Genomic DNA, 24,307 nt, shown 5'->3' with positions numbered 1-24,307 from the left:
TTTTAATTGAAGCCATTGTTTACTTCACACAAAATAAAATACCAGCACAGGTGATGATTTTAGATGCCAAGAATTCTTTTGATTTGATCTGCTGGGAAAGTCTGTTTATTATTCTTAGGGAATTTGGCTTCCCCGTGAGGTTTACACAGACTGTAATGCATTTATATGAGGGCGCAAGGGCACAAATAATTGTTAATTCCTAGAGCACTGGTATATGCCAGGTGGCAGAAGTACACAACAGACCTGGCCCCAGTCGCTTTTACTATTTGCTCAGTTCATTGAGCAATAGCCATTTGCACGAACACAGGTGTGGCAGCTTTAATAAGGGGTATGACTAACAAACTATACGCGGACAACACAGATTTGTTTCTAAAACTGGAGACAGAAATGCAGGAGCAGGTCTTTGGGATTTTTCAAATATATCAGGAGCTCTGAGGTTAAAAAATAAATAAGGCTAAAACTGAAACTGTATTATGTAACTGGGCGGTGGATACACTACTTGCTGAGTTAATTAACACCAGACCAAAATGATATTTAGTGGTGTATGTCTCTGAAAATGTCAATGATCTGTACACATTAAATTATGTTGCCCTATTAACTAAAATTATGAACTTGTTTAGTGAATGGGTAAGTCTGTCCCTGTCGATTATAGGCCTCTCTGCCCTGGGTCGTATTTCCATTCTCCTCCTATGTAATTTCCTTTTCACTGCGCTCCCCTGGGCATTACAGATGATTTTTTTTTTAGGAGCTAGAGGGGATGTTTTCATCATTTCTATGGGCTAATAAAGTTCCAAGGCTATGGATGCACTGTCATCCAGTAAAAGAAGGAGGCCTCTGTCTCCCAGATTTAAGGAAATATTGTTTCGCAAACTTTTTACATATTACGTACAGATGTTATGGCTTTTCGTCTACAAATTTAAGTGCAGACAGGGATATATGGAAAAATATCTGTGGTTAACAAGATGTAAGTGGCCTGTCCGTGAAATGGTGGCGAATAATTTGATTTGTAATATTGTACTTATGATAAACTTTCAGTGCATTTTCTTTTTTTTTTAAAGAATTAAAGGCCACATGTACGAACTATTTTGCACGTCGCAAACAGCGAATCTGGCTGTTTGTGACATGCAAAATGCACTTCCCGATGTACAAACCCAGTTTTGCAGTTCGGTAAACCTTTTACTGAATCGCAAAACGGGATTGCTACTGGCAGTTAGGAAGGGGTGTTCCCTTCCTAATTGCGACTCGGAGTCCCATGTATGATTGTTTTGTGACCGCGAATGCGGTCGCAAAACAATTGCAGTTAGCACCAGTGTCACACTGGTGCTAACCCATTCCCCTTTGTGAATGTCACTGAAAACATTTTTTCAGAGCAGACAGTGGAAAAAATGAAACAAAAACATTTAATTTTTTGTTTTTGAAATGCATCTCGTTTTCCTTTAAGGAAAACGGGCTGCATTTGAAAAAAAAAAAAAAAAAAAAATCTGCTTTATTTAAAAGCATTCACAGACATGGTGGTCTGCTGTCTCCAGCAGGCCATTATCCCTGTGAGGGCTGCCATTCCCAAGGGGGTTGCAAATTGAGACCTACTTCATGAATAATCATGAGGTGGGCATTTGCGACCCCCTTGCGAGTCGCAAATAGTGTCACTGACACTACACTACATACGGTTTTGCAAATTGCAAGTCGCAAAACAAAACTTTGATACATGTAGCCCTAACATCCTCTTTACTCGAGCTTAAATCTCCAATTCTCTACTCGAGCTTAAATCTCCGATTCGCTACTCGATTTATAAACCTCCTCAATAGTTTATCTCATCTAACTCGGGCACATAGTTCTAGTTCCACCAAAACGCTATCCCACAGCGTTTTTGTTTTGCTTTGCTAGTTCCACCAAAAGTCTGGAATAGGTGTGCAGAAGGGGTGTAAAAACACCCAAACATGTCCAGTTCAATGGGGACGCATGAGGGAGAAGACTTTTCATAATAGGGTTTTTTCCCATGTGAGTAAATTTTTTAAAAATCAAGGTAATCTTAATTTATTCTATGAAAATTACAGTAAACAGATTTTGTTTGATAATTCATCCACCAGTCATCACTGGCAGTACAGATGGGATCTACACGTCTTAAATTCCTTGTATTGCTGTTTAACCGTTGCAAATCCCCAAAAGCAATAACATTTTGTTTCATTTGGTTTGTGAATAGCTTACTAAGAGTACACCTAATACAACTGATGGTGCTTCTAAACTTTGGAGAGCTCCCAAGTTTCTCACTCCCACATGTAAGTCATCCAGTATAGATATTTACTTTGGATACTGGGACTTGTAGTTCCGGTTTTATAATGAGGTAAAGAGGACTGCAATCCCCAGCATTTAACGAGAAAACCAGTTCACGCATAGAACTGAGAAACCTGAGCGCCCCGACTTTTCGATTTGCTGATATGTTTTGAGAATTAGGCCCACGGTGCAGAGCAAGAGGAGCATCGGGAGAAGGACAATGCTGGAGCCCTCATCACATCAGATGGCAACACCTTTCCCCACCACTCCGGTTCTGCCGGGTGCCTAGGAGGGAAGAGATCTGAGTTTACCCTGCCCCTTATTTCCTTTTTACAGGGGGGGAGAGGTATATGCTGTGTTTGAAAAGGTAAATATGGTCCATGGATCATTTATCTAAGTCCTTGCGTAGAATTTCAAACATCAAATATGGCAGACTAATCTGTATTTTAATTACAAAAGAGACTGACACGAACCGGTCTAGACCTGGAACAATAAGCTTTTTATGTTAAAGATATTCTTTAGAAATGGCTCATTAGAAGTTGTAGATGCACTCGGGGAGCCACATTTACATATTCAGGCTATTAACTTGTGCCAGGTTATAATTGCTCTGTATCTGACCGCAATTATGAGCTCTCGATATTTATTTGCCTTTTTATATTGATTAAATGTGATCTTCTCAGGCCTCCTCTGATGCTGCAGAGGTGACAGAAAGCACGAGGGGACAGAGGGACCAGTCTCAGCCAGCAAGCAGCTGCTCCATAAACGCTGGGCATCTGTGCCTCAAATTGTTAGCTGCACAGCCAGGTAGAGTGGCCAATGAGGAGTCAAGAGGCTGTTAGAGATCACTGCTGACAATTACACACAATCAGGGCGGGCCTATCGACTTGTTCAGCACAATGCTCCCAGTTTGTCTTGTTTCGGGGGTTAGTTCTGAAGAGGTTGCAGCTGTACTCATTCAAATAGCCGGCCAACTGCATCAATTAACAGCTCTGTGCTCTCTTCAGTGTGCTGGGCCTCTCAGAAGTACTATTTAGCTCTTTGATACTTGCTGTGCAAGGAATACACTCAGTGTGTAACTGACTCGTTGCAGGGCACTCGCTCCTTGTGTTGTAATGAATGCGAGGTGCTGTTAATAGGTGCCTGAATCACTAATGAAAACCTGTCATTTGTACACAAAGCTGTAGTGTGGGTGGGGTTCCCCTGAATCTATTGCTCTCTAAAATCGTATTCTTTTTGGGAAAATTAAGTAAACTATAGCTGTATTGGAATTATCGAGTGAATCTCTGCTGCTGTGGTGTTTTGCAATTTGTAAACATGATGCTGCTCACACTCAAAACTTCCGTCATCTTCCTGAAAAATTAAAATGCAACTAAAAGATAGGAAAAGACGGACTTCCAGCAACGTTGGCAAAAGAAAACACGTTTGGCTGCTGTTTATGTTTCTTTTCCGAAGATGGAGATTTTGGAAATGACAGGCCTCTGAAAGAGCTAGATTGTCCCTGTTGTCTCATGGACAGGGTTGTCATAACAATAGCTTTGGTCACATTCTGGATGTGCTTCCCTAATACCACAATTTAAGTCCTGGTTTTGTAGATCTGAAACTGAATGTAAATACTCAGTTGCGTCATACTTTTTTTTTTACATGTACAGTGTGTTTCCTTTATTTATTCCTTCGGATTTCAGAAACCATCGTGACTAATGGCACCCCCTTTTTATAAGTTGTGCATAACATTTCAATCAATCAATCATTTGTAAAGCGTGCTACTCACCCGCTAGGGTCTCAAGGTGCTGATGTGGGGTGGGGAAGGATTGCTACTGCTCGAATAACCAGGTCTTGAGGCGTTTCCTGAAGGTCAGGGGGTCCTGGGTCTGTCCTAGGTGGGTGGGGAGGGTGTTCCAGGTCTTGGCGGCAAGGTGGGAAAAGGATCTGCCACTGGCTGTAGTTCATTGGATGTGAGGGACGGTGTCGAGGGCGAGGTTGGCGGAGCGGAGTTGACGGGTGGGAGTGTGGAAGGTGAGTCGCTAGTTGAGGTAGGCAGGGCCCGCGTTGTGGAGAGCTTTGTGGGTGTGGATGAGGAGTTTGAATGTGATCCTCTTGGTGACGGGAAGCCAGTGTAGGTTTCTGAGGTGGGCTCAGATGTGGTCGTGGAGTGGGATATTGTGCATGAAGCGTGCGGAGGCGTTCTGTATGCGTTGTAGTTTCTTCTGGAGCTTGGCCGTGGTTCCCGCATAGAGCGCGTTGCCGTAGTCCAGTCTGCTGCTGACGAGGGCGTGGTTGACCGTCCTCCTGGTTTCAGTGGGGATCCATCAGAAGATCTTGCGAAGCATGCAGAGGGTGTTGAAGCAGGAAGCTGAGACGGTGTTGACTTGCTGGGTCATGGTGAGCGATGAGTCTAGGATGAAACCTAGGTTGTGCGTGTGGGTGGTGGGTGGTGGGTGTTGGTGCGGTTCCTAAAGTGGCTGGCCACCAGGAGTCGTCCAATGCGGAGAGGTTGGACCCGAGGATGAGGATCTCTGTCTTGTCTGAGTTAAGTTTGAGGCGGCTATTCTCCATCCAGTTGGCAATGACATGCAGTCTGTCGTGGAGGTTGGTTTTGGCGGTGGCGGGGTCCTTGGTGAGTGAGAGGATCAGCTGGGTGTCGAGAAGGCTGTTTAGGAGGCACAACATTTTTGATAGTATAAAGAAGAACGTTTTTCATTCAACGGAATATATTGTTTCATAATTGGATGCTCCCTGTATTGAGGTCTGAGCAGTTGACCTCATAAGGGCATTTGAAAAGAACATATTTGAGCACAAATTAATTTTGTTTTTTGCCGAAATGAGAAGAAAATACTCCACCAAGGGGCTGTTGATAACTCCTAGGGAAGTAATAATTCATGCATTTCTGGGCAATCTAGTTTTTGGTTAGACACAGCCTGGTCACAAATGTATTCTCCCATTACGATACCTTGGCACAACTATTCTAGAGTTGTACCTAGGGATGGTAATGTTTTTTTTCTTGTCTTGAACCCTACTTCTTTAGTCATTTTTTCATTACTGAAAAGTGAACCTATGTACCACCGGCGGCCTTTGTTGTGTTGACAAATGCGCAATGGAGATGTACTGCCGTGGATCTGGTGTTGCACCAAGAAGCCCCTTGAGTTAATCTCCAGATGTAGACTAGAAAAGATGTCAACCCAACACAGGTGAATGGAAGCGGACGAGGATTTTACCAATTGTTTTTCTTCGAACAGGAGCAACTTTGAGTAAGCATGAGGAATGCGTGGAGGACTCTGGTGCTGAATGTCTTTACTGCATAAAATTGCTAGTCTAGTTTTTCATTATGATTCACATTTCCATGGAGTAGATGTTAAAGACCGAGGGCATGATTCACAAAGTAGCATTGACGTAGGGGCAATTGGTTGCAAGTGCACAGTGTATCTGGTGCAAAATGTTTATGTCCCTCTACTCGCAAACCTGGACCTACAGCTGTTAGAAAATGAGTCTGTTGCTAAATGTGCATCTAGGTATCCAGGAGTCATGCAAATCCGTCACATGTTACTGGCTACCAGCCAATTCGCAGTGAAAGAGCATGGATCTAGGTTGCACCCCTGATGCACATTAACAACCATCACCCAATCACACCTACCTGCTTACCCTTCAGCCAAGTTTCGAAATTAGGTGTGATTCAGGTTGTGAGTCTTCAAACCATTCTGATGAAAAACATTAAGTATTTAATTAGCTAGAAATTCAAGTACAAACATACTAAACTAGCACATTCCATAAATATATCAAACAGGAATGTATATTCAGCGTCTATAGATCATGACCTAGACAAGTGGCACTGTGTTACTTAGCTGTCACTTTGCCTTATGTATTCTAGTTCCCATAGGAAAAATAACACTCCATGTATATTATCTAAATTTATAGGGCATGTGGTGTGGGCTGAAAATCAGACACTACATGGCAGATGTTTTTTAAATGAACAAACAGGACAGAACAAAGTTGTATTTTGTGCACCACCTAGCTTTTCAGTTAAAGGTCTTATAATTTGAAGTGATCCAGAACAAAACGTTTCCCTTTTGTACCATCTGGCAGGGAAAAGCGACATCCATGCTAATATCATGAACAGAGTCTACCACGCTGATCACTAGTGGGAGATAAACCGGAAACCCCTTTGTCCAATTATCAGAGAATAGAGGTTTATCACTCCTGGAATAATGGGAGAATTAATTTCCTATGCAATTCTCTTTCCCCTGTATTGGGCAAACAAATCCCTCTATGCCACCTAATCCAATTGATCAACGTGACACCCCAGAAGAAGTCCATTCCAGCAGTTCACAGAAGATCCTTCTAACGATGTTTGGGTAATGACAGATTTGGTTTACTTGATTATGTTCCCCAACAAAAACCATATACCTTCCACTAGTCCTACATCTCTTTAGTTCAGCAGGAGTAGATTATTATTTATCCCTTCCCTCTACTGCTAAACGTTTGAGCCTAATTCCTGGAAATTTACCCTATGCAGACCTAGCTTTTGCAGACTATGGGTGCAGCCACTTTTGCTGTTGACTTGTAATCATCTCATTTATTTACAGGCCTCGTTAGATTATCTCAAAGTTCATCATACATGTAGCTGATCCTAGTTAATTTTCATTTCTTTTTAGCCATCACTGCTTGTCATAATAATCAGAGAGACATCTTTTTCATTAATAATAAGGAAGAAATAAGGCATTTTCATGGCCTTTTGCAGTTGTGTCTTTCTGAGGAGAGGTCGTAGTTTGGACTGTTGCTCTGGGAAAGACTGCTGGTTTAAGGATGACAGTACTTATGTTTGTAGGTGACTATACCTATCCTACAACAAGTTGCAACTGTAGTCCCAACCCTTCCGGCTCACTAGCAGTACTTCACCAACAACCCAAACAGTCAAAGGTCATTTGTGGCAGCCTTTACGCATGGGCTCAGAAGTATGACATCTCAGGGAGTGTCGTGGTTAAACGGAGATTACCCCTTTCTCACAGATATATTATGTCTCAACCAAACACAGGCAATAACGAAGATGCAGTAATGTTTCAATAGTTGTTATTTAATACAATGCAGAAAATTGTATTGGCTTCAATGATTAAGATAATGAACAGGCAAACACAAATGATGGACGGAATGTGGAACCAATCAAACATTCACCCCCAGTCACAGATCTGGGTTTAATCCATCAATTATTTTGCTCACTATGCCACCCCAGTGTGGTCCCTGCCATATGGAAATCAGTCTTGATTCTGTTCCCCATGGGACCAGTCCAGCCCGAACTGCCAAGCCAGGTCCTCCCTGGACCGGAAACAAGCATCCTGGGACCACTTTCAGGGAATCACCCTTCATCAGCCAGGCTAGCTTGAATCCAGTGGCACAGTGAGCCCGGGACCCACGTCTGGGCATACCCGGCGCACTTAGAGAAAAGCAAGCAAACACAAAGCAAGATCATGAACAGTACAAGAGATAGAATTGTAAAGACGAGGGTCAAGATTATGAAGACCCCCACCATCTTGTATTAGCATAGAAAGACATAAAGGGGGTCATTCTGACTCCCGCCGGCCGCGGTAACCGCAGGGCCGGCGGGAGCCGCCAGAATACCGCTGCGCGGTCAGAAGACCGGCGCGGTTATTCTGGGTTTCCCGCTGGGCTGGCGGGCGACCGCCAGAAGGCCGCCCGCCAGCCCAGCGGGAAACACCCTTCCATGAGGATGCCGGCTCCGAATGGAGCTGGCGGAGTGGAAGGGGTGCGACGGGTGCAGTTGCACCCGTCGCGATTTTCAGTGTCTGCATGGCAGACACTGAAAATCTTTGTGGGGCCCTGTTAGGGGGCCCCTGCAGTGCCCATGCCATTGACATGGGCACTGCAGGGGCCCCCAGGGGCCCCACGACACCCCATACCGCCATCCTGTTCCTGGCGGCCGAAACCGCCAGGAACAGGATGGCGGTATGGGGGTCGGAATCCCCATGGCGGCGCAGCAAGCTGCGTGCCATGGAGGATTCCCCAGGGCAGCGGAAAACCGGCAGTACACCACCGGTTTTCCGTTTCTGACCGTGGCTGTACCGCCACGGTCAGAATGCCCATGGGAGCACCGCCAGCCTGTTGGCGGTGCTCCCGCGGTCCCCAACCCTGGCGGTCTCGGACCGCCAGGGTTGGAATGACCGCCAAAGTGTATCATATGTCCGTGTACCCTATCATAATAGGCCTAACCTTCTACCTAAAGGAGAGCTGGGTATGTTAAACCTAATCTGCCAATGCCATGTCCCTGGAAGGCGCCCCAAACCCTGGTTACCTTGAATGAGGTCTCGAGCTCAGACTTCGGGAGAACACAAAGTCCGGGTCAGCGTCAAGGCGACGTGCAGCATCGATAGCAGCGATGGTATCTGGTCGGAATCCCTCTGATTATCTGTCTAAAGTGTGATGTATTTATACCGATCTACTTGGACCCCTGATGTAGGTTGTTCCAAAACAATAGACAACGCTGCATGCTTGGGACGGGAATTTCTAATGTGAGCACCTACAGCTTGTTTGTCTTTGTTGCATGAGTTGACGCCTTAGCACGGTGACACTGATAACATAACTCTAAATAAAAAGGCCTAACTATAAACAAGGCAGCCATCTTAGAAGGTTTAATTAAGTAAATGGTCTAAGACAGAGCAAGCTAAGTAGGTTAAAAGTCACTAGGGGACGGGGGCACGAGTTTACAAGCCAAAGGCTAAGCTAACTCTCGTTATCCCATTAAAATATACTAGGATTTACTACAATTTATTTTTCTAGCCTTCATGGACCGCCCAGTGGCTTTTAACAGATTCGGCCGGATGCTACTGAAGAAATCATGGCTTCCATCAGGAGTCAGCAGAGAGCTACTGGATGACATTTTCCCAGTATTATAGAAATACTGCCACAGGTAGCTTTGGCTTCGAAGTAAAAAATAAAAACAAAGTTGTCAATGGTCTGTGCCAAGAGACAGTTAAGGGATTAGGTGTCTCTTGGCACAGACACTATTGAATTCTTTTATAAATGGATCATAATTTGAAAATTTGTAATTTGAACTGTCCTTTATACCAATAACGAGGCCCTACTTGTAAAAACGAAAAATGGTTTAAATAGGCAACAGTCAGCTTTTGGGACATAATTGCAAACTCAAAAGTAGAGCCTAATATTCCAAAATGTAGAATGTTTATATTTGATAAGGTGATCTCCCAAATGAAATATTTAGTTTCATTTCACAAGGGAATGCATTTGATTTTTTTTGTCTGCTTTACAATGGACAGGAGAGCTCAGCTATACTGCTCATCACTGCCTAAAACATTCCGCGCAAAGTTCAAGTAAGGGGCAATTTATGGGACTAACATAAAATCACTAGTGAACATGCAGAATGCCTTTTCAAGGGTCATCAGTAATATGTCCAAAATTACCCTACTATTTGCCATTCACATTAATGCAAGGCATGGAATATGTGGCCCAAATGGCTACAATTAAACTCGTTTTATTTTTGGTTAAGTCTATCAAGACACCAACTTCTTCCGTTTACAAGCAGGGGTTGTGGCAACTGTGAGAATGCTATTTAGATATCTTGAATTATCCATATATGCCAGACCCCGATGTTTGAGCTATTTCGAGGCCTACTTTACCCTTCATCAAAAAATGATTACAGGATAAAATTCAAATCAAAGAATTTAATGCATCCATAAAACCACCCTCGGTTCAGGCTATAGAAACAAATAAACTGTTCTGCATATATGTTACTGGGTCCTCTTCTTTGGACATGATGGTCTCGTCATCCAAAACACTGATCAAATTCCTGCAAAGTTTGCCACTCCATTGACATTTATATCTGATCTACTTGAGTATCCACTGCCTTGCAATTATTTTTCTCTTGGAGATGTTTTTTTCATACTAGCTCTGATCAGAGGTCCATAGGCAGCCTTACAAAGCTGTATGTGTTAGATAACAACTGTTCACTGCCCGAGTGGAAGTTTTTTTTTTTTTATTCTAGCTATTGTTTAGCTAGTTTTATTATTTTAGTATTACGAATTGCCTTTGACAATTAGTTTTATTGATGTTTTGTACTGCTTTCCTCCCTTTGTTTTACCCATACTTTTTCTAAGCTCTGCCTTTGCCTTTCACCTTAAGCACTCAGATGCCTTGTGCGTGATATATAAAAGTTCCAAACAATTAATTAAATAAACCTGTATCATAAATCAATTGTTTATCATGAGACTTACGTTGACCAGATGTCATTGACACATATAAGAAACTTATTTATCGAGCGTGGCCAAGGGAGCCATCATGGCGGCCACAATTTGAAGGAGCTCCCGCTCCTCTGATCCAACAAGTTATCCTGTCTGACAGTAGAATGTACCCTGCCGCGCCAAACGGATGGGTGATAAACCCAGAGGCGGGGGAATCTGCCACGACTGCCGGGGGGAGAAGGATAGCCCGCAGGGGAGCTGCGGGTGAGGCGTGCGCTCTGCCGTCCTAAGAGGGCCGTGGCCTGCCCCGGCGAGAGTGGCTGGAGCCCATCGGAATGCATGGCTCTATGGCGGATGAGCACGCCCTTATTAGTGAAGATGGCAGCAGCGATGGGGCCGACCTGTTGGTGGGAGTGGCCCCAGGCTTTTAGGAAAGGCCAGGCTGCGGAACACACGGCCATATGTGAACAAGGGCGCCCGCTGAGCTGGATCGTTGAATCAAGGCTGCTGGAGCAGCGGCCTGCAACTGGGAGGTGAGTTGGAGCCTAAGTATCGCAGTGGCGTGAAGCCCCCAGCCCTTGTCTACAGGTTGGTGCTGGCCCATGTTGACAGAGGACGGCCCCGGGAGGCTCTCTGAGGCATGGGTGTTCCATGGCTTTCTGATCCTACCCTCCACCCCTGCTGAAGGTGACTGGAATATATACGCCGCCAACGGCAGACCGGGGCTGGTGTTGTTGGCGGGCTCTGTGCAGTAGGGGCCTCCTGCTTGAACTGAGGGGCCACGGAGGGCACCTAGCTGGTGGGCTCGCGCTGGTACGGCCGGACTCCTGCCTTTCTGCCCTCACCAGTCTCTGAATTCAAGCGGGCGGAGGACGGTGTGCCCAGTGAGGGGCTGTGAAGAAGATGCAGTGCAGTAAGACCCCTGCTCCGGAGTTTCACACTTCTGCCCTGGTGATTGGTGGCCAGTGGACCGACCGTCGGTGGACCCGGGGTCATCGAGCCCTTAGGGGGCTTGCCTGAGTACCTCTGACAGTGTGGTGGGACCATGGGGGCCTTCCCCTAGGATACATCCACCCGGTTGACACCCCCGGGGACCTGGGCCATGACAGGCCCCCTCATACTAAGGCGGCGCAAACGAAAATGGACCAGTACACTGCGCCCAAGGCGACGGGCGGAGGCTCAGCGGACGGACTGATGCAGGAGGTGACAGGGTTGTTCCCTCCACCAGATAAGGTGATGCTTCTGGAGGCAATCCAGGACTCAAAGGAGGCAGTTGAGTCCAAGGTAGATGCCGTCCGTATTGATCTTTCCCTGGTGCGTCAGGACCTTAGGTGAGTGGCCGAGAGAGTGACGGAGGGCGGGACTAGAATATCTACAACTGAAGATGAAGTGAATGCCCTCCAGACACGAGTCTCCCAGCTTACTGCAAAGGTGTCTGGCCTGGAAAAGAGGTCTGAGGACGCCGAGAACCGTTCTCGCAGAAACAATCTCCGTCTGGTGGACTTGCCGGAGGAAATAGCGGGGGCAGCATGGGGGAACTAATGGCGACTGGATCCGCACTTGGGTACCTGAAGACAAGGTGTCTTGTTGCTTCATGGAGGAGCAGGCGCTTCGAGTATTGACGAGTATTGACGAGTATTGACGAAAAGGCCCCTGCCTGGGGCTCCTCCCCGGCCTACAGAGACCGGGACACTATTCTACGTGAGGCCCTCTCCCAGGCACCGGTACGGAACTTAAACGCAAAAATCCTGATCTTCCCAGACTATACTCCAGCTGTCCAACAATGTTGTCGCTCTTATGAAGAAGTTAAATAGAATCTGCATGACTGAATGTGCGTTAAATGCTACTTTTCCCCGCAAAGCTAAAGATCATCCATTGTGCCTCCATGTTCTTTTTTTAAATGCTGCAGCAGGCATGGGAGTGGGCGACGGAACAGCGACAGTTGCATCCTCAGAGTGGACCGACAGTGGACCCCATGGACGGACCTGGGTCTCGGCCGCCGTGGCCTGCCAGAGAGCACCGTGAGCGCCGCTGGGGGTCCCGGAGAAGGCACTCCTTGCTTGGAGGCGGAAGGGGGGCTTCAGCGAGCCCGGCTCCGGGGGTTGAGCAGTTGAGTGCAGAGACCAAGGAATCCTCCCTGTCTGATACACCAGCCATATTTCACCCAGACAGGGTTCCCTCTGATTGTGGCCCTGAACGAACGGGAAACTAGCTCTGCAGCTGTTGTATAGACTGATATGTGCCTTCCTATGATTGTTTGTTGCTGTGGGTCATTCCAATCCCGGGACAGTCCGGAGAGATTAAGTACTGGAACTCTAGGGTGGGACTGGAGGTACTGGTTAGTCACCCCCCTATCTTTCTTTTTTTGAATCAACTGCACCGGTCAGGTGAACCATCCGTACATAGGTGGGAGTTATCCAAGTTCAGGTTGTAGAACACCTCCACGAGTTAACACAGTTATATAATGATCACTATAAGGGCAACAGATGCATTTAGGGAGGAAGTGTGGGGAGGGGGGAGTTGGAGGGTAGGGGTACTGTTTTTTTCAATTAAGCTTGTTTCTACAGATTGTTCTCTTCCAGTTCACACAACGAATGCGTGTACCACTGATGCCCACTTTCCACATGTTCAGGTGTACCAAGGCATACACTGTGCTATTCCAAAGGGCCAAGCCCTCATAGTCAAATGTCCCCAGAGATCGACTTCTCTCCATTGGGAAGCCCCATGTGCTGCACACGCTAAACCCTGTATTTGATTTCCATAATCTTGTGGAATGTTAATGGTCTGCTAGACCGCATGAAATGGACTGCAGTCCTCTGATACATAAAGAGGCACTCCCCAGGGGTGGTCCTACTACAGGAGACACATCTAATGGGGACCCAGTGCTCCTTCCTAGGGCACATTGGATACAACAGGGTTTATCATTCAGGCTTTGCGCGGGACTCTAGGGGAGTAGCCCTACTTCTGCACAAATCTCTTTCGCTGACAGAAACAAAGGTTCATGAGGACCCCTTGGGAAGGTATATTGGTGTAGAAGGCCAAATAGAGGCCAAGCAATACAATCTGGTGTCTTGCTATACTCTCCCACAATTTTTTTTTAGCCCACGAGTGAGGCACTTGGATCACTCATGGCGTCGCTCTCTGCCAGATTCACTCTGGTGGGAGGAGACTTCAATGCAGTTCTGGACCCAATTTGGGATGTCTCTGCAGGGCCCAGCCCCAGCCGACGCATCTGGTCTGCATGCTTAAAAACCTGGGCAGACTCCATGGGTGTCTGTGATGTGGGCCTGGCACCCAGAGGAATGTGTCTACACCCACTGGTATGCTGCTCATCATACTGAAGCCCGAATAGACCTCATATGGGTACCGGCAACGGATGTGATGAATCTGAGATCCGTTCAGATCCTTCCTAGGGGTATATCGGACCATGCGCCACTTGTAGTGGATTGGGGTATGGTGCAGCAGGCACAGCAGCAGAATTGAAGATTCAATGCGTGGTATTTGAAGTCCCCTGAATGTGCCAGTTTTGTAGAGGGGGAAATTAAGGCTTTCTTCTGCTGTAACGAGGGCTCAGTAAATTCTAGGGCGATGCATTGTGTGCCATGCAAACCTACAATGCGGGGAATACTCAAATGCTACATCCGTAGATGAGAGCGGCAGCAGAGGCAGAATGCATAGACCTTGAAAATAGGATACTTGAGTTAGAGAGACAGGTCCGACAATTAGAAACACAGGTGATACAACGTCAGCTGGTGCGGGTGCGGACTAAACTGCGCCAAATATCTCTTGAAGAGGCAAAACAGTGCTGGCAGGCTTCTACCAGTAGAATCTATGGGGCGGCGACAAATCCGGCAAATTGCTCTATTGGCTAGCGACACGTGAGGCAGCTGCCAAAGTTGTGCCAACCATATGTGATTGGGAAGGGAACAGCCGAGTGGAGTTGTCTGCTATAGCTCAAACCTTTGTGACCTTCTACCAAGATCTCAGTGCTAGGTGCCCCTACCATGTTTAACAGAGGAGGACCCCATAATCTGGGACATCCTAGTACCAAGTATTCCACCCTCTCTTGCCCAAGACTTAGATCAACCACTGAGAAAAGAACGAGTAGAGGCTGCTATATCTGAGCTTAAGGGGGAGGATACCACAGGACCAGACGCGTACCCCATAGAGTACGATAAAATGTTATGTTCATTGTTTGCGCCTCATCTTCTAAACCTTTATGAGGGGGCGTTGTTGAAGAGGGCATTTCCTCCTGAACTAGATTGTGCCACGATTGTGGTCCTGCCGAAAGATGGACTGCCCTGTGACCAATGTGCATTGTATCGGCCAATCTCTGTTATTAATGCCGATATAAAGATATATGCCAAAATTCTGGCAACAAGTCTTACCCGCACACTATCTCACCTCATCCACCCAGATCAATGTGGCTTCATGCCAGGTAGAAGCATGAGGCACTGTATCCGTCGAACCCAGGTGGCCCTCTCCAGAGGCCCACAACAGGTGGTAAACTGGCCCTGCTCCTCATTGATTTCTGTAAAGCATTTGACATGATTTAATTGGAATATATGGAAGTGGACCTAGTGCGTATGGGGTTAGGAAAGAGATTTAATCAAATGATCTGCACCCTATATCAACAACCCACAGCCCAGGTCTGTGTGAACGGAGTGCTCTCGCCTCTGTTTCCCATTCGGCTGGGAGCGTGCCAGGAATGTCACTTATCCCGTTGCTCTTTGCCCTAGCTATAGAGCCCCTGACATGTGTTCTGCGTAGTGACCCTCTAATGTGGGGCTGGAGATGGGGGAATGGACTGGAAGACAGGGTGGCAATATACGCAGATAATTTCCTGGTGTTTCTGGATGATCCACCTGCGTCGGGCCCCAGGTGCTTGGAACTACTGGAGATGCTCGGGGAGATATCAGGGCTTCTAGTTAATACCAGTAAATCAACACTGGTGGAAGTGAAGGACGATGTAGAGGGATGACTTTGGTCCCCCAATTTCATGGTGCGGAGGAATGCTTTCAAGTACCTGGAGGTTCATATCTCCCTTTTCCCCAAGTTGCCTTCGGCTTGTCCTCAAACTTGGATCCAGATCTACAACGTTGGAAGGGTTTGCTCTTAAACCCAATGGGGCTTACTGCTCTCCTTAAAATGATGTGGCTTCCCCGTGAACTTTATGCCTTGATGAACTATTCCTATCAGATACCAACGGAGTGGTTCCAATCACTCACATCTAAACTCACAAATATTTTTATGGAACGGGGGGGGGGGGTGACATAAGGTTGCCTTTGATACTGCTCGAAAGTCTCCTTTTGAGGGGGAATTGGGGTTCTCAGTCTTATTAGTCTTATACATTTATTATTTAGTCGCACAGCTGGTGCCTGTAAATGATTTGCTTTGCAGGGGGATTAGACGTCCCCACTTACCGGCTTGAAATCCATTCAGTGAGTTTTAGTGATCTTCTGGGTATGCGCTATGGGGGTAAAACAGATGCCTTCACGTACTCGGGTCGCTATAAGTTTCTAGAGGGCGGCTCTGCATTTAATAAAATGGGAAATGCACTTAACCCAAATGACTCCCCCGTGGTGCAGGGAATGGCTACACCAGCTTACAGCACTTAACGGGTTCGACCGCTAATCCCCCCCTGTATATATGGCACACCTGCCACATTCAAAGATGGCTGCCACTTTCTTTGAGTCTGTGGGCACTATCCCACACTCTAAGATGGCAGCCATTATCCTGGACCGAGTTCCCTAGTCCTCTTTGCTTGTTGTAACACCCGCCCTCCCAGTGAAATACACCTCCCCTTTGTGCTCTCTTCATTCTGGGGAGCGGGGAGCCCGGGTAGGTGTACAGGAGGGCGGTGTTCCAGCGACGAGTAAGTAATTTTTTGGTTATTGCGAGCTGCTCCTCACTTTGGGAGTAGTGTGGTGAAATTTAGGACGACCGGCTTACTCGCTGCTGAGTTCAACTCATTGGTGGGAGCTGTCATAGAAAGTGCACACCTTCACCACACAGCATACCCTCTCTGTCTACTAGTTTTAGACCTGATTTCGGGTTGGGGCCATGATCGGCATTGAAGGATGAGAGCCTTTCAGTAATTCATCACTTTTTTGTAAATACTTTTGATATTGAGCAGTTCGACCATTACTCATGACACATCAACACTTTTGAGCAATTAACAAAAACCCACCAATCAGATACTTTGCCCGACCACTTGGCGGGACTGTCTAACCTGATGCAGGTCTTCAGCACATAGAGCTTGCTCATTTTATGACACTATTTCAGGTGGGGTGCATGATTGGCTAAGGTGTTGTAGTGCCTACATTTGATACCATTGTGGAGTTGACCTGAACCGGTTTATTGGCTGCCGTGATTAACCCTAATGTTTAACACAATATATTGCGTATGGGGACATATGTGTGATAATGATCAGAACCTACCTTCTTGACGCCGAGTTAGATCTCTTGGTGCGAGCTGTCATTTCAGTTGCACGCTTCCATCACATGACCCTTTTGCACTAGCCCACCAGTTCAAGACACTATTCCTGGGGGGATGTGGTAGCAGCACCTACGTATGAAAACACACTGTATGACAATACTGTGACTTATTGCCAGATCAGAACACTACAATAGTACGGCATTAACTTTAGAGCCCACTGGTCTACATGCATGAGATGACCTGTTACCACTTTAGTGTCTAGAATTAGGCCACCCTTTTATCTCGGGGGCACTGGACATTACCTCATGTAAGGCTGCGTCTAAAGAAACCTCCCCCCCCCTATTTGCCCCCTCCCCCCCACCCCAAGTGGGGTACAGACACTCAAGCCTCTTTAGTTTTCATACAGCCTCCTTTACATACAGAGGACTATCAATTATGATTGTTCCTATTTGGTGTAGGAGACCTACACCATTTTGGTGCATAGCAACCATGCTTCTGTTCTCTCTTCTCTTTCACCATGTGTTCAGATTAATAGATTTGTTGAACAATGCAAGCCTTGCATTATCCCCATTGGACCCATCCATCTGATTCGAGGGGGTAATAGTCGTCCTATCTAAAGTAAGACATCTGGTTAGTGACATGTGGTTTTCAGCATGTCTCACGTTCCTTTGAGCACTGAATTTGTTGAGGTGGTTCAACTGTGATGCTTGATACCAATTGACACTTGATGAACTGTACTACAGTTGTCGATATTCTACATGAGTAAGAAGTTCTTTTTACTCTGCTTCCAGGTTCCTGCATAGATTACCATATCAACAATTAACTATATGGTATGTGTCTACCTGATAATGAGGATTAGATTGTTTACTTATAGGTCCTAACGAATTGCGAATAGATCCTTGTGACTACTAGAGCGAGAGACATGTTGACTTGTTTTTGACGGCCAGTGTAGGAAGTATCAACATTTGACCTTTTAAGTCTATCCCTAGAGTAGGGTTACATGACACACAACTAGACATACTTGGAGGCGAATTGGATCATTGTACCAGCCTCCCCCACTTTCTTTGTTTTTAACCTTCACAGGGGCTCCATCTTCTTAATAAAGGTCGGTCCTTTGGACCCCCCCCCCCTAGTAAATTTGAACAGTTTTTTTCCACCAATCCCACATTCTTGCACTCACCATCAGTGAACAATTCTAAAGATCTCCAGCAAAGATCAGCAAAGCATTGCAGTGCCGGCCTGACGAGGGGCAAAGCTCAATGATGAAGCATATCACCGAATGGTGAGTGAGGGCTCTTGTTCCAAGTACATAATGCTTTGAGGGACCGTCTGACTTCTCCCCTAATTGGGAGCGAGGGTCCACATTTCCTGTGGAACTGTGCATTCTTTTCTGTTTTCCATTTGGTAGGAATCACTTACTTGGGGGACGTTTATAGAGGGGGTAGCCTTATGTTATTTCAAGATCTAATAGAACAATATGGACTGAACAAGACACAATTTTTCCGCTATCTGCGAATGCGACATGCCCTCGAGGCTCATATTTCCTCGGAAACTCACCTCCCTAAATATAATTCTCTAGAAGCCAAACTACTAATGGGGAAACGGGGGAAAAAAGCAGTATCCCAAATTTTCAGGTCACTACTTACGATTGCCCCTGATGGCTTTGACCATCTGAGACAGAAATGGACAAAGTGGGGTGGGGAACTAGATGACGACAACTGGCAGGAGGCACCCCTGGCTCCCAGGGAACTAACCATCTCAGCAAGACTGCGCGTGATACAATTCAATTGCTTCAATGCAATTTACATAACCCCAGCATGACTACTGAGAATATCCCACACAGTGCATCCAACCTGTGCTAGGTGCAGCCTTCCTGGGAGAGACTTCTTCCATGTGATCTGGAGCTGTCCCCAGCCATGGCCCTTCTGGGAGGGGGACTGCTGGAGGAACTAGGTGGCCCTCGTGCTGAGTGGATATTTATAGGACTAGAATGCCTCATAGCTAAAAGGGATACAGCCCGTTTGCGGAAGCAACCCAAAATTCCATCAGTGGCAGGACAGAGGGTGGGGTGAATTGGTGCTCGCATCAAGAAAAGCCGATTCATGCCACCCGAGGGTGCCCACAGAACATGATAGGCTATGGGGTAAATGGTGGAACTATCATGATGTATTATTGTAATGCTACTGTCAATGCAAGTGGACATGAAGTGTTCTGTGGAATTTGATATGTAGACTTAATGTTGCCAACGTTAGAACATGCTGCGTGTACACTATTTTAAATAACAAATAATAAAATTTGATTATTAAAAAAAAACTTTGGAAAAAAAAGAAACTTATTTACTTTCCTGTTTGGGTACTTTCCCCTGATTTCTACCATAACTTTGGCTCTGGCGTCTGAGTTACGTGTTTTTAGGTTGATCCTACTAGACAGTGCATGCAAGCTTTGCATACATCATACTTCATAAAGCCAGTACCACACATCATTAGCCAATTATTTGTTCCGTATTCGGATCATAAAAGCTCTGTGTTAAAATATTACCCAAAAGATGTAGTTTTCCAATATGTGATATCTGGATGGACCACCAATCTTCTTTCAATGCTCGTCATGCACCAAAATTTGCCTGTTTTTTCAGGATCTTATTTACATGAGATTAAACCTGATTTTACTCTAGAAATATTTTACAGGTGTTCATCTCAGCCTTACGTGCTGCAGTTATTTTTATTGAATACATATTATGCTCATATAGTAAAGATTCACTTTTCTTCACTAGTGTTCTTTCTAATGCATCATCAGGTACATTTCGATTGGGGAATCTTGTTACCATTTTAGCTGCTTCTAATTCAAAATCGTCTTCTGTAGATTATAGCCTTCAAAATGTCCGGGTTATAGTTACCTTAGAGTACAATTTATAGCTCCCTGAGATAAATGTAACTGTAATTGCTGAATTTCTATGGTTTTGTGTGTATGTAATCTGAACCTAACTTTTGCATCCTTGTATCCTTTGGTTATTTTAGTGAATTTCTAAGGATTTTCCTAATTATAACGACCCAGTAACCTTTCTTTTTTTCAGTTAATTTTTAGGGTTTTTTAATGTAAAGTAATAGTTAATTACCATACTGTAATGTAAATTCCACTGCACACAACCAAAGGTCGTGCACCAAACCCCTGCATGCAGCCAAACTCATGCTGTATACGCCCTTCGGCCATGCACAGCAGGGGGTTGACCAAAAGGCCTGGTCTGAGGCCATACCATATGGCCAACCCCCCAAAGTCAGCCAACCCACAGACCATGTCCTCTGGCCACTTTTAGCCCCAGCGACCCCATCCACCAAGGTCTAGTGCATTTTATTTTCTCTGGGACACTTTTGGCCCCGGGGACCCCATTTCCCCAGGGCCACCCATTATATTTATGGGTGAGAGGACATGCACCCCCCCCTCCATGGGCTGATTTTGGCCCTGGGGATGCCATCCCCTGGGGCCCGGTGCTTTTTTTAGGCGAGTGGGGGCAGAGGGCCCCCCTCCCAGGGTTTCTTTTCACCCTGGGGGCCTGGCAAAGTACTTAAGCGGGAAGGGGCACGCGGCCCCCCTGCCTGCGACGCTTTTGGCCCCAGGGACCCCTTCCTCAGGGCCCATTGCAATATTTTGGGGAGAAGGGTATGTGGCCCCGTTCCTGGGCCACTTTTGCCCTGGGGACCCAGCCCCCCAGGTCCTGGCAACATATTTAAGGGGGAGAGGATCCCCCTCCCCTGGTGATTTTGGCGCCAGAGCCTCCATCCTCCAGGGCCCTAACTCCCTAGTCTTGGTGCAGTAGTACCCCTGAAACCCTGCCTTGGCAAAAATAATTTTGTTTTTAAAATTCACAGCGAAATTCACAAATTTCATTGTGAATTAAAAAAAAAAGAGCAAGCACAGTCTCTGGCGCTTGCTTGTAATATTGCCCCATGGTGGGCCAGGCCCCGGGGGCATTGCATAATTCTGAAGAAGGGGACACACGGGGCCTCTGCTAGGGCTTTGAAAAGCCCCAGGGACTCCAACCTCCCTGGGGCTAAATTAATAATATTATGCAGGGGCTGCGTGGACCCCCCTGAGCTCCAACTGACATGCAGGCAGGGAAAGAGATTAAACTATCGCTCCCGCACATAGGGAGATACATTTACAGCAGCAGCTCCTACAGGAGGCAGGGAGCCACCTGGGACCACGGTGGCCTTGAGGCTCCCCCCACGACCCCTTCTTTTATACATTTAAATTAAAGCAAATGTGTTTTCTCTGCAGCTCCACCTTGCAAAGTTATGTGATGGAGACACTTGAGAAATAATCACATTGGCAAGGTTACAGACAAACAAGATCACTGGAGATATGTCCTCAGTGTCCATTAGGCAGCTGTAGTTCAGGAGGTGCGCTATACATTTATCCAGTTGGGTAGAAATTCTGCACAAAATGCTGTCCTCTTCTTGGATAAATACACAGGGGAGGATTAATTCTGATGTAATGCACATTCCACACAAAATAATCCCAAACAGGAAGCATTTACAGATATAAACAAAGAAGGTGCCCAAGTTGAAGATCCACTTCTATGAATTACTAATCATCCAAATTTCTTTCGCATGGTGGAAGCAATGCAAGAGTTTTTTCTCTGCATTTTCACCTTGAAAAGTTATTTGTAAACCTTGATAAAGGGGTGGTTATAGGGGGGTTGGCAGCAGGGCCTCCATCCAACCCCCTGCCGCATATGGCCGAAGGCCATGCATGACGCAGGGTTGGGTGGTTAGGTTAAAGGGCCTTGGCCACAGGTTCTGGCTGCAGACCAGTCCCTGCAGCCAACCCCCATCGTGCCCTGCCAAAGGCCACCTGCGTCGTGTTTGGTTGGGTAGTTAAAGTTGATTGCCCGCAGGTCTTGTGTACACGCCATGCGTGCCTCTGGGTTGGGTGGTTATAGGGGGTTGCCCGCTGGTCCTGGCCCACAAGGTAAGCCCAGTAGCCATCCCCTGCGCACATGACCAAAGGCCTTGCATGGTGCATGGTTTTATTAACTTATTTACTTTACATTAAAAAAAAACATCGAAATTCACTGAAAAAAAACAAAGGTTACAGGCACCTTATAGTTAGGAAATGTTTTTTTTTTTTAACATAGAAATTCACTTAAGAAACCAAAGGTTACAGAGACGTTATAGATAGGCTCACATTTTAAATGTACAAAACCAGAGAAATTCACCTGTTATAGTTAGAATTATTTCAAGTAACTATAACTTGTGCCCTAAGGTAACTATAACTTGCTCCCTCGCCATTCACCGCTAATTTTCTATTACATCACTTAGAAAACAGAGATGAAAAACATCCCCTTACCTATTTGCAATTTTTTGATAGGAATGTCCACACCCAAACTCAGTTCCCTTGTGCAGGTCAGCATCCCATGGTTGGAAGTCGTATAGGACCCACACAACATGGCCCCACCTGCATTGCCACCACCCACCCTGTCCTGTAAGTATATGCAAAATTACTAATACACGAGGTCCTGCCACCCATGCCCACCATCTTCTCGCCACCTAAACCCTACCTCCAGCCAGTTGAAAAATACATAGTTGGCATCCTGCTGTCCTCTCACACCTCCCTCCCTTTGTCCTTCTGTTTTCCTTCCAAATATTTAAAATAAGATGTTTGGTTTCCTGCCACCCACCACTACCACAATCTGTATTCTCCTCATTTCACACCAAAATATAATATCTGGTGTCCTGCCACCCACACCCACAGCTCTCTCTTCATTGTCCCTCATGCTCAGTGTCCTGTATTATGTGCAGGGTACACTCACCTGGTCTCTGCCTGGCACATCTTTAACTGGGTGTGCCGGGCGCAGACCTGGTCAGTGCACCCTATTATAGAGCTCGTACTTACCCTACGGGTAGCACATTAGTGAATGGCGGACCCAGCTTTTGTAGTTAGTCTCCAAGACTACGACACCAGTAGTAAAAAGTGCAAAAGTGTATGCCTACATCTGGCACAACACTACATCTAGTAAAATATGTTGTGACCTTCAGGTCACAAATTCGAACAGTGGCAGGGCCTAGTAAAACCTTTATCGTTCCTTCATCAATAAATAGAATACCGTTAAATGATCAACATTAATACCTGTAATTTGCAGTGTTTATCAATGATGTGGTAGAAAGTGCTTCATAATAATCAAGTTATTAATAATCCCGAAATTGTGGTAACTTCTTGATAAGTTTTCTTAGAACGCATTTAAAATTCTATTATGATTTTTTTAGCCATATTGTGTAAAAACATCGATGCAATGGCCCGGTTGTCTTCCCATAACTTTATGTCCAGATAAGGTAGTGCTTCTTGCCGAACATGGTTATGGTTCAATTTCTGAGTGAAACGGTATTTTTGAGTAAAATCACATTTGAAATGTGAAATAGATGTTTTTCTTCGTGTTTTAATGTCTAAGCTTCTGGCAGAACTAATTGTTTTTATCCCTGTCACTCCAGATGATGATGAACATGAATGGATAATAAGGACTTGTCGGAAAGAGTGGGATGAAATCACTGGCTACAAACCAAAGCACCCGCTGTAGCTCACACTCGCTCTCTGAACATGGTGGCCTTCTACTCTGTTGTAACAAATATGAAAGTCTTTGCCTTATTATAATGCAATATGTATTGAAATAAACTTGTGGAACCATTTACCTGGTTGGTAGTCTTGGATGCCTCGTGTTCTCCGTGTCCTTTGTACGCACTTCCTACTTACTTAGGCCTCAATTCCGAGTTGCACCGAACTGGTGGGGTGCAAGCTCTGCACCCACAATTTCTGGCAGGGTAACACCCTACCAGAAATGTGCAATTAAACCCCGTGAGCTGAGGAAATAGGCACGTGGACTGAGATGTACTCCGCGGTATTCCTTACAGTATTCCCTGGTGTTTAACAGACACATTTACAACCTGCTTTGACCAGGTGGCAAAAGTGTGTGATGGGGATAGTGTAAGGTGGAGGGAGGGCGGTGGCTACAGTGGGAGGAGGGAAGGGGGATAAAGCTGGCTGAGGGACAAAGCATTCCAAACTCCCCTCCTGTCTGAGAGTCGGGTGAGGGCCAGGAAATGGTTTCGCCTGCAATATGGCTCTTTCCCAAGGCGATTTTACCGGACTGCTGGTTTCAGCCTGTGGATGGGGAAAAACGACCCACCCATGATTGAGTGGAACGAAATTGCTCAGTAGAATTCCACTCTCCTCAATTTATAACCAGAGCCCTTGAAGTGGCCAGAGGTTTAGCTCCTCATGTCTGACTCCTTTCTTTTATGACCCATCCATCAACTGGACACCATGGCGGTGTATAATGCTGGCCATCAGTGCTCTCGTTCTGGAAATGTTTGAATGTCTATGAACACTTGTTGCATTGATTACCAGGT

The 24,307-nt window shown here is 46.0% G+C and overlaps 1 protein-coding gene across 1 annotated transcript in view; it reads left to right on the top strand.

Annotated features, from left to right (window-relative positions):
• The window catches only part of MORN5 (MORN repeat containing 5), a 79,096-nt gene extending 55,488 nt beyond the window's left edge, over nt 1-23,608 (top strand). The window contains exon 5 of the mRNA XM_069241537.1: nt 23,393-23,608. Within this exon, the coding sequence (XP_069097638.1) occupies nt 23,393-23,478 (86 nt within the window). The 3' untranslated portion in view covers nt 23,479-23,608. The remainder of the gene's footprint in view (nt 1-23,392) is intronic.
• The last annotated feature ends 699 nt before the right edge of the window (nt 23,609-24,307 follow it).

This window comes from Pleurodeles waltl, chromosome 6 (genome assembly GCF_031143425.1).
Source record: "Pleurodeles waltl isolate 20211129_DDA chromosome 6, aPleWal1.hap1.20221129, whole genome shotgun sequence".
NCBI classification, from domain to species: domain Eukaryota; kingdom Metazoa; phylum Chordata; class Amphibia; order Caudata; family Salamandridae; genus Pleurodeles; species Pleurodeles waltl.
This window is presented reverse-complemented; position numbering and strand designations above follow the sequence as displayed.